General features: G+C 41.1%; 1 protein-coding gene across 1 annotated transcript in view; it reads right to left on the bottom strand.

Moving 5' to 3' along the window:
• Positions 1–12,165, bottom strand: part of LOC148025160 (putative serine/threonine protein kinase IREH1) — a 134,808-nt gene that overhangs the window by 38,805 nt on the left and 83,838 nt on the right. Inside the window, exons 8-13 of the mRNA XM_087694915.1 lie at positions 11,331–11,423; positions 10,791–10,931; positions 10,606–10,698; positions 9,653–9,860; positions 9,447–9,532; positions 8,979–9,067 (exon numbers count right to left, since the gene is read on the bottom strand). Coding sequence (XP_087551041.1) covers positions 8,979–9,067; positions 9,447–9,532; positions 9,653–9,860; positions 10,606–10,698; positions 10,791–10,931; positions 11,331–11,423 — 710 coding nt within the window. The remainder of the gene's footprint in view (positions 1–8,978; positions 9,068–9,446; positions 9,533–9,652; positions 9,861–10,605; positions 10,699–10,790; positions 10,932–11,330; positions 11,424–12,165) is intronic.

Below are 12,165 nucleotides of genomic sequence, written 5' to 3'. Positions count from 1 at the left end.
CAAGAAAAAGTGGTATTACAGCCCTCCAACACTCACCACCATCGGACCTCACCAACATTGCTATTCAGCTCAACACTTGGCCAGTCCTAGCCACCATTCAAGATATTACCTTTGGCGTGGCTCTTGTCATCCATTCACTGATAGTCCTACAACATTCACCAGTTCACCGGCAGTCACCATTCTGCTGCCCGCTGACTCAGCTTCCAACACCACCATTTGCAGAAGCTACAGCTGAGACACCTCCTGCTAGCACCAGCAGATTGCATCGCCCTAGCCGGCTCCACTACCACTGCCTTAATCTTGTTCATTTCCACCTGCCTCTCCAGCCTGTACAGCAACGCCCTTACCTGCAGGTCAGCACCCTGCCTCCTCAATGCTGCCCCAGTCCACATCCAGCAGCTGAGACACTGCCACCCTTCTGAAGGTCTGCTGTGGCTTCTGTTCCCTGCCAGCTACCCATGCAGCAGCTCTGCCTCGGCTCAGTCCTTCAGCACTGTCCATTTCAGCCAGCCACTTCTTTGCAGAATCCATCTCAGACTTATGGGTCTTTTCAAACATTTGCGGCAATTTCACCCCTATACTTTTGGACTTTCGACCAATTTAAAGACATTGGCAAATATCAGCATCCAATTTGGCAATTCCTTTGAGATCAGCCAACATTCAGCACACAGTAGTATCTATTTCATCAATTTTCTAATCTGAACACATTACAAATTGGGGCTTTTCCTCAAACTGCCTTCCTCAGCCCTCAAATCATCCTCCCTTACATTGTCTTTGTTATCTCTCACCCTGAGCCCACAAACTTTGGGGTAGTTGCTACGGTGCATTGAGGATGTCATTTTCCAGATTCTCGGAGCTGATTCAAGCACGCATCAAAGCGAAATTGAGCATTTGAACATTTTCAGGATTCTCAGAGCTGAATCGGTCACACATTGAAGCAAAACTGAGCACTTGCATATTTTCTAAGGCATCCCAATCAAGCACCTGCTGCTGCCATTTTATTGAGGATGTCTACAGCCTTCAGACACTTCATCAGCACTTTATTTGCCGGTCACTATCTCAAATAAAATATACCAATTTGTATTTCTAATTTCAGCATCATTTCTCTCTCTTTATTTATTTGATTCAAGAAAGAGATAGGCAGTGTGTGTCCTTAAACCTGGCATTTAAGGCAGGTAGCAAGCTATTCTATACTTGGTTGAACACCTATCTTCTCTAGGGTGATAATTTCATTCTCTTCATCTATCTATTGTCATCTTTGATGATCAATCACAATGACTATGAACATGGCATGCTTAGACACCTCCAATTATCCTATGTGGGTTCATCTGATGCAACAAGACCTTGTTGCCAGGAACTTATGGAAAAATAGAATCTAGCACTAAGGGGAGGACCACATCTCTAGCCCCTCACACACCCGTGACCATGAGCTCTCCGTTACTCAGTGGTGATCATGATGCATAGTCAGCTACTCTAACCCTTCCTACACAAAAGCACATTTGTTGGGATAATCATGAATGCCTAAGCACATGATCTCATGGCTATATTAGTAAGCACAGCAATTGTCTCTCACATTAGGTCATGTCAACCAACAAAGCAAGCATGGGATCAGCTTGCTTGCCTTTATCAAGTATTGAATGAGGCACATGCTCATTAACTTTGTAAGGAACTCAAGATCCTTCACATGGATGAAGGAGGTAATATGGATTCTTTTTTTACCAAGAATTAAATATCTTAGGAGCAATTGTTAAACATTGATCAAGTTAATCCTAACAATCAGCTTGTATCAACTATACTTCACGGTTTGTCTCGATCAGGGTAGACAAGTACGATTCGTCCGATCCGTCCAGTCTGTGGACTTGGTATAGTACCAAACGTACACAAAAAAACCTCAAATAAAATCCGATGTTCCATACGGTCATTAAAAAATACATTAAAAAAAGGGTTAGGCTAGTAAATATTACTTGTTTTAGCATGAGAGTAACTACCCATGAGATAGAGTATCATAAGATATTACAAATCCGATATTAATACAATTTACAAACCACAAATGACTAGAGGTTGAGACAAATTGTAAATCCAAGACTTTAATCACAAGTAATTTCCAAGATCCAATGTTATTTATAAGATTGAAGACATGTACAATGGATTTTAAAAAAAGTTAGCTGCAATGATGCATCATGGTTCATGGATTAGGATATAGCAAGTCACAAGTGCCAAGTAGCAAGTGCCAAAAGTAGTAGATAGTACATACAAAAAGAAACTTAAGGCTAAGACTTAAGGTGAACTATGTATAATGGGAAGGCTTCATGAAGAGACTTGGGTATTGTAAGAGGAGTAAAGAATAAGGAGATATAGGTAGAGGGAAGGGAAGGGAAAGAAGAGGAGGTAAAGGAAGAGGAAATGGAAATAGAGCTATACGGGATGAGACACAAGAGGAAGAGGATGTAGAGGTAGAGTCTAGAGAGAAGTAGATGGAGTAATAGACGAGCTTGTAAGAGAGAGGTAGAAGAAGAGGAGGTGGTAAGTGAGGTATAGGCAGAGGTCAATTAGGAGAAAGGGGAAAAGGGTAGAGCAGAAAATGACTTTTCTTTGAATAATTCAAAAAAAAAAAAAGGGGGAGGGGGGGGAGGTAGCTAGGCGGATTGTACTATATGGATCTATCTGCAGATGGAGTGCAACCATGGTCTGAATCTTATCCAGGTTTTGCTACCATGACTATGGATAACCAAGTCAACTACACCTTTGACCAACTTCTTTCTTTGTTATTACAACAAGAGCAAACCTGTGTCATTCGCAATGCAACAATGGCATTCGAGCAAGCCTAACCCCAACAAAAAGGAAAAGGAAAATCTCAAGGTGAATCAAAGAATGTTGATCAAAAACCAGCAAGCACATGGGTTGGTCATAATGCGTCATATTGCTTGATTACTCTTCAATCACTTCAAAAAAGATTTTCGATGTTAGGGTTGATTTGAAAGTTTAAAAAGGGAATAGCCACTCCAAACACGGAACAACAGCAGGAACATGCTGCAAAAGGCTGGAATGGGACAAGGAATGCCAGGGAGCGTACTTGCAGCATTTCACCTCTGGATGCCTACAAGCTGCAAGACTGCATTAATCCGTTCCTAAGTTCCAGAACTGCCATTCCCTGTTTCTATGGTGTGACATCAGCAATATAAACCATTCTTACTCCTGCCATCCTATTGAACCTTGGGCAGCCATCTTGTTGTCCTTCCTGCAAGACTAACCTATGGTGTTGGCATGCAATCGATCCTCCACTAAACGCCAAAGCACCTTCTGAAGCACAACCTTCCATAAGCAAACAAAATGAGTAAATAGAAGAGAAGACAGTACAGTATTTGGGTAATCAATGTTGAGCATATGCCACTAGGAGCCTTGGATTTTAGTGCTCCTGTGCACAGCACCCTAGTCCTCAAGAAAATAGAGGGCAATAGAGACCCAACGTTGTTGACCAGCATAGATCGATCATTGCTTGAAACAATGATGAACAAAGGGCAACCATATGACTCTCCACATCCAGAAAACAGCACCAATATCAATGTATTCTAGGGAGCAAATATGGCTCCAGGAAGCCCAAGAAACCTATGGCAAAATGAAACCCTAGTGATCACAGTAAAATGCACACTGCCCTGCAGACTACACCTGCCTCACATCTGAGTCTACAGCAACTTGCTTCAATTCCCTGGACTACACCTGCCTCACATCTGAGTCTACAGCAAGCCAGAAGGCCACCAAACGCAATACACAAATATCATGCGAAGCGCACAACAGGAGTGGAGCAAACAATATGCAGCCACCCAGCAACCACTTCAAGGAGAACTAGGTCTGCCAAAACCATGGAAGAGACATGGGTCACGTGACCATGGATACCTAGAATAAAAAATAAAGGCATTACAAGTTCACCAAATGTACTAAAGAGCAATCCATCAAAGAAACTGGAAGAGACAAGGATGACCTGGCTCCAATGTGGTCAAAGGCCCCTTGCCCATCACCCAAGAATGAATGGCCATTTGCAGCAGCTGAGTCACGGAGGTCCAAAGAAGGAAGTAAAGCCCCAAATCTTTCTAGTAACAAGGCAAGAGATGAAGAGATGAATCGAGAGCTCTTCACATGTAATACAAACGATACAACGGCCATGGGAGCTCTTGCAAAAACACAGCACATGCCAAGTGGGAAGACCCCCCAAAAGCAGCCTCCATATGAAAACTTTCTCCTATAAAGGAATCTTAGACTTTCACAATTGAAAATGTCTGTCCAGCAGCCTCCCTCTACTATACCGAACACGCCATGCTTTGTTGGGTTTCTCATTAACCCATCTGTTATCCTCTACCATCTCATGGGAAATCTAATTAGCTGACCTTTTCAAGAAGTCATCTAGTTTCACAAACACCCAATCTTGCCAAGAGGAAAAAGGTTGAAAAGAAGCCAACTGAGTATGCCACTGAAGCTGCTCCTACAACATCAACCAAATCTGGCTATAGCCTCTAGGTACCCAAAGGTACTAGCAAATGCCGCAGAAAAAATATCAAGGCGGGGTTGTTGACAAACGATAACATCCATAGTCTTTTCATATGCTTTTCATAGGCATACACATATGGGTATAAAAGTATGTTTCACCGTTACTATTTGAAGCATTTGTGACCTGAAAAATTAACATGCTTTTCTACAAGTATACATTTAATTAACCACATTTTCCCAAGACACACACATTTTAAAACATATATTATAATGTGAAAACTTGACAAAATTTGAACCATATGTGACCTGAAAATTTAACATACTTTTCTACAAGGGACCCATAATAGAAATGGGTCTCCATCTATTTCAAGCTGCATGAGGGGCCTTTTTCTGTCTCTCTTTTTTCATAATAGGTAATTGTATTAATTATGAAAAAAAGGTACAGGATTACAAGATTACAAGATGTAGGATGGCTCTAGACCATTTTACAAAATCTCAAAAGTTCGGCATGTCCAAGAATACAAAGATAGAATCACGATCAAAAGTACAAATGAACCAGATGGCATGCATGGGCACGCGGGCTGAAGAAGCTAGAGTGTGCCAAGAAACCAGATCTTGTCTCAGGACGATAGCCGCCATCTCAATCATGTGGAGTAGCCAATCAAGAAGGCCTCTCAAGCAAGAACTCTCTCAAGCAAGCACGAAGTTCTATCTCAAAGCATATTTTCTTGTTAGGGCACTATATGAAAGGAATATCTGTTAAGGCAGTCCATCTAAGGAACTAGAAATGGCAGGAATAATCAGAATGCAAAGAAGGCACAGAGGGCAGCTTTCCCATAATCCGTGAATGGGCTGTTATCCGGACCTGAGTCGCTGAGATCCACACATGAGAAAAAAAACACCAAATCTGTCTCACAACTAGACAAGAGGCAAAAAGATGAAGCAAAGTTTCATCACATGTAGTGCAGAATACACAACGACCAGCAGAGATCTTTCGAGCACGCAACACCTCTCCAATTGGAAGACCACCAATCACGAGTCTCCATAATAAGAATTTACCCTGATAGGAAACCTTAGACTTCCAAAGCTGAAGGAATCTTTCCTGCCACTTCTTTTTGCCATCCCTAATATGCCATAATTTATTCACCTTTGTAGTGACCCATCTCTTGGCCTCCACCATCTGATGGTATATCTGATTAGCACACCTCTCCTCGAAATCATCCAGGATCACAAACTTCTAGTCATGCCATGGAAACAATGTCTATAGCACCGGTAAAAGAGAGAACCTTTGAAGTTTGACCTGTATCGATGACCAGATATCACAATATCCACGGGGTACCCGAAAGTGTTGACGAATACGCCGAAAAGAGTAAATCCGGGACTACCCAAGAATAACACCCTCAAAAACTGTCTGCAACCCTAAACGAGCCATCCGATTAAACTTGAGTCTATGCAAACCTTTGTCCGGCCAATCCAACAACCTGAAGGAGGCCTAGCCTTCTCCTTGCAGCGAATTCGCCTCCTTGCGAATCTCAGAGGGACGCCAAACTGAAAAACGTAAGATCTCCTACCACGATGTAATCACATGAGAAGGGAGAAAAAAATGGGTGATCTTAATAGGCCTCGAGGAATTAAGAACATGCTACCAGGAGGCACGAATAATTGTGTTACCATGAGAGATGCCAATCTTTTCAATCAAAACTTTTGCAACGTCTGACCAAGGATGACTCTGTACACATAACGCCTGCAAAAGGCCCAACCTCAAGGGTTTCATATGCAAACTAACATCCAACAAAGCTGCTCCCCCCATTAGTTTAGGCGTAGTCACATGCTGCCAAGAAATCCCAGACCTGACCCAAACGATTCCCTTTTTTTTTCCACAACATAAACCTGATAGGCTGAACTAGTTCCAAAAGGGACTTCTTAGTCCAGGGAAGCAGTGGCAAAAAGAATGATATCATACTAATCATAATACTTTGAGCAACTTTCAGTCTGACATGTAAAGGCCAACCTTGAGATTTCGAGTACACGAACGTGTGATGAATCCGGGGGGCCATCCAATCCATAAGGCTCGGGGTGCTGCCTCCACACCAATAGGATATCCCATGTGTCTAGTGATATTTCCCTTTGAGATCACAATTCCATGCCAGCCCAAGGCCTGCAAATTAGTCTCCGTACTAGATAAAAGTGTAGATTTCTGACTATTAATACGAAGACCAAATGCCAAAGCTAAAAGATTCCACACCACCATTGCCCGATTAACCATAGTGCGATCAGCCTTAAGGAACATAAAAGAATCATCTGCCAAAGATTGGCCCACAAGTTGAGCACTATGGTAAGACACAAGCCAACTATCTCACTTTGATCAGCCAACTTATCCAACAATGAGAGCATCGGGTGAGCGACCAAAGCAAAGAGCAAAGGGTTGAGAGGGTAGCCTTGCCTTAGAGACTAAGATAAGGCAATTTCTTCCGTGATCCCTCCATTAAGAGCAATACAAGCCACATCTCCCTGACCAATAGTATTAACAAGAGAAACCATGCGAGGGCCAAATCCCATTGCAGACAATAATTGCCGCAAAAAGGACCAGCTAACGTGATCAAATGCCTTCTCAATATTGAACTGAAGCATAAGTACTTGCTGTCTTGAAGTTTTAGCATAGTCAATTCCCAGTTGAACATTCAAGATGTTATGTAATTATATTTCAACCTTTAATGAAACCATATTGACGTGGATGAATCAGGTGTGGAAAAACTTTATGCAATCTGTTGCCAATAATTTTGGAGAAAATTTTATATAACAAACCCATCGAAAATAGGTCTCCATTGTTTCAAAGAGATTGGAGAGGGAACCTTGGGCAACAACCTCATGACAACAATCTTCCAGTCTAATAGCATGATACCAGAATTCCACACTTGATGACATAGGTGAGTCAATGGGTCTTTAAGCTGTTGCACATTAGCTAAAAATAGCTCATTAGGAAGCCCATCCCAAACAGGGCTATTCCTTTGAGGTAGGTGGGATAGCACTTCTTCCACTTCATCTTCTGAAATATCCGCCTCCGTTAAACCCCCCCATTCTCCTTTGACCTGGTTGCTGACCAACTCACAAATATATTGGTGAGCACAAACAACAACATCAGAAAAATTTCCTTGTGGACCCAAGCACAAACAACAACATCAGAAAAATTTCCTTGTGGACCCAACAAGGACTTATAAAAGCCAACACACATACGAATGATGGAGGCCAGATCAGTCACCATAACACCCTATTCATCCATTAAACGCGCAATATTTTCCCGAGCATATTTCTGGTGCAAGAGAGCACAGAATTGATGGGATTGACAGTTATTATCATATAAAGCTTCAGCTCTGGCCAGCAGTCTCTATTTTGCATGTTCCTCTTCCTAAAGAGAATGAACCCTGCCTTTCAACCATTCAATGCATGTGAGCACCTCCCATTGTATCCCTACGTGAGCACTATTTTGTCTTGTACACTGCCTTAGCTTCTTTTATAGTATATCACTAATCATAATCAAGCACGTCACATTTTGATGTCCAATGACGATCAACATTGGACATGATTTTGTTTCATAGGCTGATTTGGGCCTTAGAAGACGTTTTAACACACACACACACACATACACACACACACACACATTCCCTCCCCTTGAAATTTGGAAGTTGGAAATTGTGGCTTTCCTGTAATCAATGGCAGCAAGCTCTTACAGCTCAATTCCTTCATCTAGTACATATGATTGTCTAGTTGGCCTGATTGCACTTACTTTTATATTGACTCAGACTTCAATTTTATAATTTGTGTCTTGTGCGCTTTTGTATCTAGTATGATTTTTTTTAAAGTTCTTTAAAGATGCTTTTAAATTTAGTACTTCTCTCATAAAATGTTAAAATATGCTAAAGATTTAGGGTCACATATGATTCAGGTCCAGGGTTCAAATCATACTTTTGCATACACAAAAACTATGCTACCATCAACCACCCTAAGAGCACATGTAAACTTGGACCAAACATACTCCTCAAAGGCCTTCCAAATGTGGGCATCTACACAAAGTAACTTCAGAAGGCATAAGACCTACGTGATGGCCATTATAACAAGGAACATGAGGATTATTAGATAAGAATATTGGAAGTAGGAAAGAAAAAGATAGAGCCCATTACGACTATAGTCAACCCATAGATATCATACCCAGAAAGGAGAACAGCTGTCCATTTTCGCAATGCCAACTGAAGATATGACACACACTAATACTGGTGCTGCATACTACTGTCAGTCCTCTAGCATTCCCATTTCCATTCTAGTTACACACTACTTTTCCTTGGAAATTCATAAGTCACTTGTTGCGAGGCAGATAGACACCACTCTTAAAAGATTTCTGAAGCTTTGCAAGCAATTTAGCATTTAACTCCACCAGAGAATCAAAAGAAAGAAAGTTACTGAGCCAGCCAATTCCACAGGATGATGAAAGAAAGACTCACTTGTCAATCAAGTCTTTAGCCTGGTAGGACATTTCTTCCGGAATGTGTGGCCACAGAATGTTCCGATTAAGTATGTTATCAAAAATCATCTGTCATAGGCCTTACATTAAAGATAATTATGCAAAACCAGCTGGTCAAATTTCAACATGGTGCACCTCTATATAAAAGTTCGACAAGGTTTGAGTTTATTTGACCAAATTACAAAACAGTCTAGGCCGTGATACTATATGTACAGCACCTTGGACCTGCCTTCTAGAGGAAGATGGCATCATCTTTATCAATAAACAAATGATGAAATACAAAGACCTTTCAATAGCATGCTCTTAGAGATGGCCTGTAATAAAAACCTAGAACATGCAAGATTTAAAAGCCAATTAATGTTATATGCTTGCTGTCCTTAACATCCTTTCAGGAATCAGAACTAATTCCCATATAAGGCACAACGGATGCTTCAAGCTTCTAGATTACCTGAGGATGATCCGCATTGAAAGGTGGCACACCAGCGAGACATTCATAAAGGACGACACCAACTGACCACCAATCAGCCGTATAACCTAATTCAAGTGTAGAAGTCGAATCCCTCCATAAGCATATCAAATTCATGTAAGACTATTCTAAACAGATTGATATGTTGAATCATCAAACACTTTACAGAGAGTACAAACAGTGCATACCATGCTCTGTCCCTAGAAGAATTTCAGGTGCCAGATAATCTGGTGTGCCGACAGCTGACCGTCCTTTCCGACGCTCTCTCTGCATTGCTTGTTCCCCTGCATCTTTGAAAATTGTTTCATCCATAGGAACAGGGCCATTTGCACCAGGACCAGACAGGTCATCTGTACTATCAATTAGGCCAACTTTTGAGAGGCCAAAGTCTGTCAACTGTCCAACCCAACCACATTGTCATCAGAAAGGGGGGGGGGTTTCACTTGTTTTTCTTTTGTAATGCAGCCTTTGGGTCGCAAATAAATGATCCTGAACTTAAGTCCTTCCAAATTCACTCAAGCAAAATGAGAAAGTGCATATTCTTTCAGGTAAATTGAGATAATGCCACAATTGTGCTTAGAATTGCATATATCCCTAAGATGCGTTTGCATCTTGTTGAAAGGCTCAAATGTGTTTGTATATATCAAAGTGTTCCAGTAAGAAAAGCATGATCAGCAAAACAAGTGATTTAGGTCGAAAGCTGTGATAGTCATCAAGCCTTTCCCAGTTCAGTTATCACAAGCTGACATCCTTGTCGCCACAAATACTGAGATGGATTACGCCTCCTGGAAATTTATTTCTTTAGTGGAATACAAATTACATTCGAACCAGTAAAAATTTGCACAGAACCAGCACTCCAACAAATCATCCCACAACCAAATGGCACAGCTTCGTAGCAGAACATGCCAATTCTACAAGTACTGACATTTGTGACATTCGGGTACATGACTAGCAGGGGAGCAGGACTCTCACTATTTTGCAAATAATTTACCCACAGCATGTATCACAGTTCTTTTTATAGTGCTAAAATGTGCCTACAGTTTTTGATCCTGCCCCTGCATATCCGGGTGTGTATCTGTTTCATCTATACTTCAAAACTGGGCATGATCACAATGCAATTAAGAGGAGTTTTGAAAGCCACCTTGATGTGCCCATCTCGAGCAATAAGAATGTTGTCTGGCTTCAGGTCTCGATGTACAACACCTAGTGAATGTAAGTACTCCAATGCTAGAACCTGAATACAAAAGCTCAACACACTTGGCCACAATGAGATGTACATAATACAAGACGGAGCTACAACAAGCAGAGGCTCAAAGGCTCACTTACAAGTTCTGCTATGTACACTCGAGCCACATGTTCATCCAAGCAACCCAGGTGTCTCAGCAAGGAGTACAGATCACCTCCATTTAGATACTCCATAACAAGATAAAGATTGTCTCTACAAGTGAAAGAGTAGAAAAAACGCACCTACAGCCCCAAACAAACACAACAGTGGAAATTACATGTAGAGTAACTGTAAATACCCTCAACATCTTCCTCTCTTCTTTTGAAGAGAATAAAATATACAAGAGCTTGTGTCACTTGATTTTCTTTTCTTTTGCAAGAAAAGATAATCAGCATGTAAACAATCAGCCGCAATTCAACATGTCATTCTGTAATGTCTGTTTCCTTGCCATGTCAGCTATGCATGCATAAAACAAGATACTTTCATACTAATTCTCCAGCATTCCTTCTTGTAAAGAACACTGACTATCAGTTGAAGAAATTCAAAAAGAAGACTCAATGTAAGAGTATTGTCGAGAACAATGCCTCCAACATCAACTGAGCTTCCAAATAAACTAAGCTTCAGTAAATCTGATCACTTACCACAAAAGGATTGCACACTGTAATTAATATGTCACGCTCGGCTAAGATATTCTCTACTGCGTTCTTCCTAATCATGTCAATCTTCCGCAGAACCTGCAAACAGGTAATTTCCCAAAGTTTAAAAACATAAGAAGGGAAATTCACACTCTTGTTTGCAAAAACTTGGACAAAGTAATCAAAAAGTCTTCAATAATACCTTTAAGAAAGAAGATTCAGCACAACACGATTGCCAAAGTTAATGGGTGACAAATGTTGCAGTAATAAATTGAAGTTGTACTATATTTCATGTGAACCAATCTATGAATTTAAAAAAAGGAAACAGCTCATGAGAGACTTCTAAAAAAGAGCTGTGAACCAACCAGCGGACAAACAAGTGACGCTTTTCCATCACAAGAAAAGAGGTACTGAGAGTTTTGCATGGTTCCTGCCGCAAACAGGAAGCAGAGTGAGGAGAGACAAGGCAGAGAGGGGAGGAAGAAGGGGAGAGGAGGGCACCTAGTCGTGGACAAGAGATGTCTTCTTGGTTGGCCATATGAAAAGTCACTCTCTTTTCTCTCAAAGCTTGAGCTCTTGCTTGTTAATCCAATAAAGAAACCCTCAACTTACTGACGATCTGATTTCGGTACCCAAGTCCCCTGAACTTACATATTAACAGCTACATACACCAAGCACATTTATAAACACCAGAAAGTACATACAAACAAAGACGACTACCCTTTAGCAAAGAAGTTCAGCAAATTTCTTCTGTTGGAGAGAAATCTGCATACATGTACAAGACAGAATGAAACTAGGGATTTCATCAAGGCAACAGTGTGCTACCCTTATTAGTATAGAG

Source organism: Lygodium microphyllum, chromosome 15 (assembly GCF_053477565.2).
Source record: "Lygodium microphyllum isolate KBCC chromosome 15, Lygodium_microphyllum_v1.1.10, whole genome shotgun sequence".
NCBI classification, from domain to species: Eukaryota; Viridiplantae; Streptophyta; class Polypodiopsida; order Schizaeales; family Lygodiaceae; genus Lygodium; species Lygodium microphyllum.
This window is presented reverse-complemented; position numbering and strand designations above follow the sequence as displayed.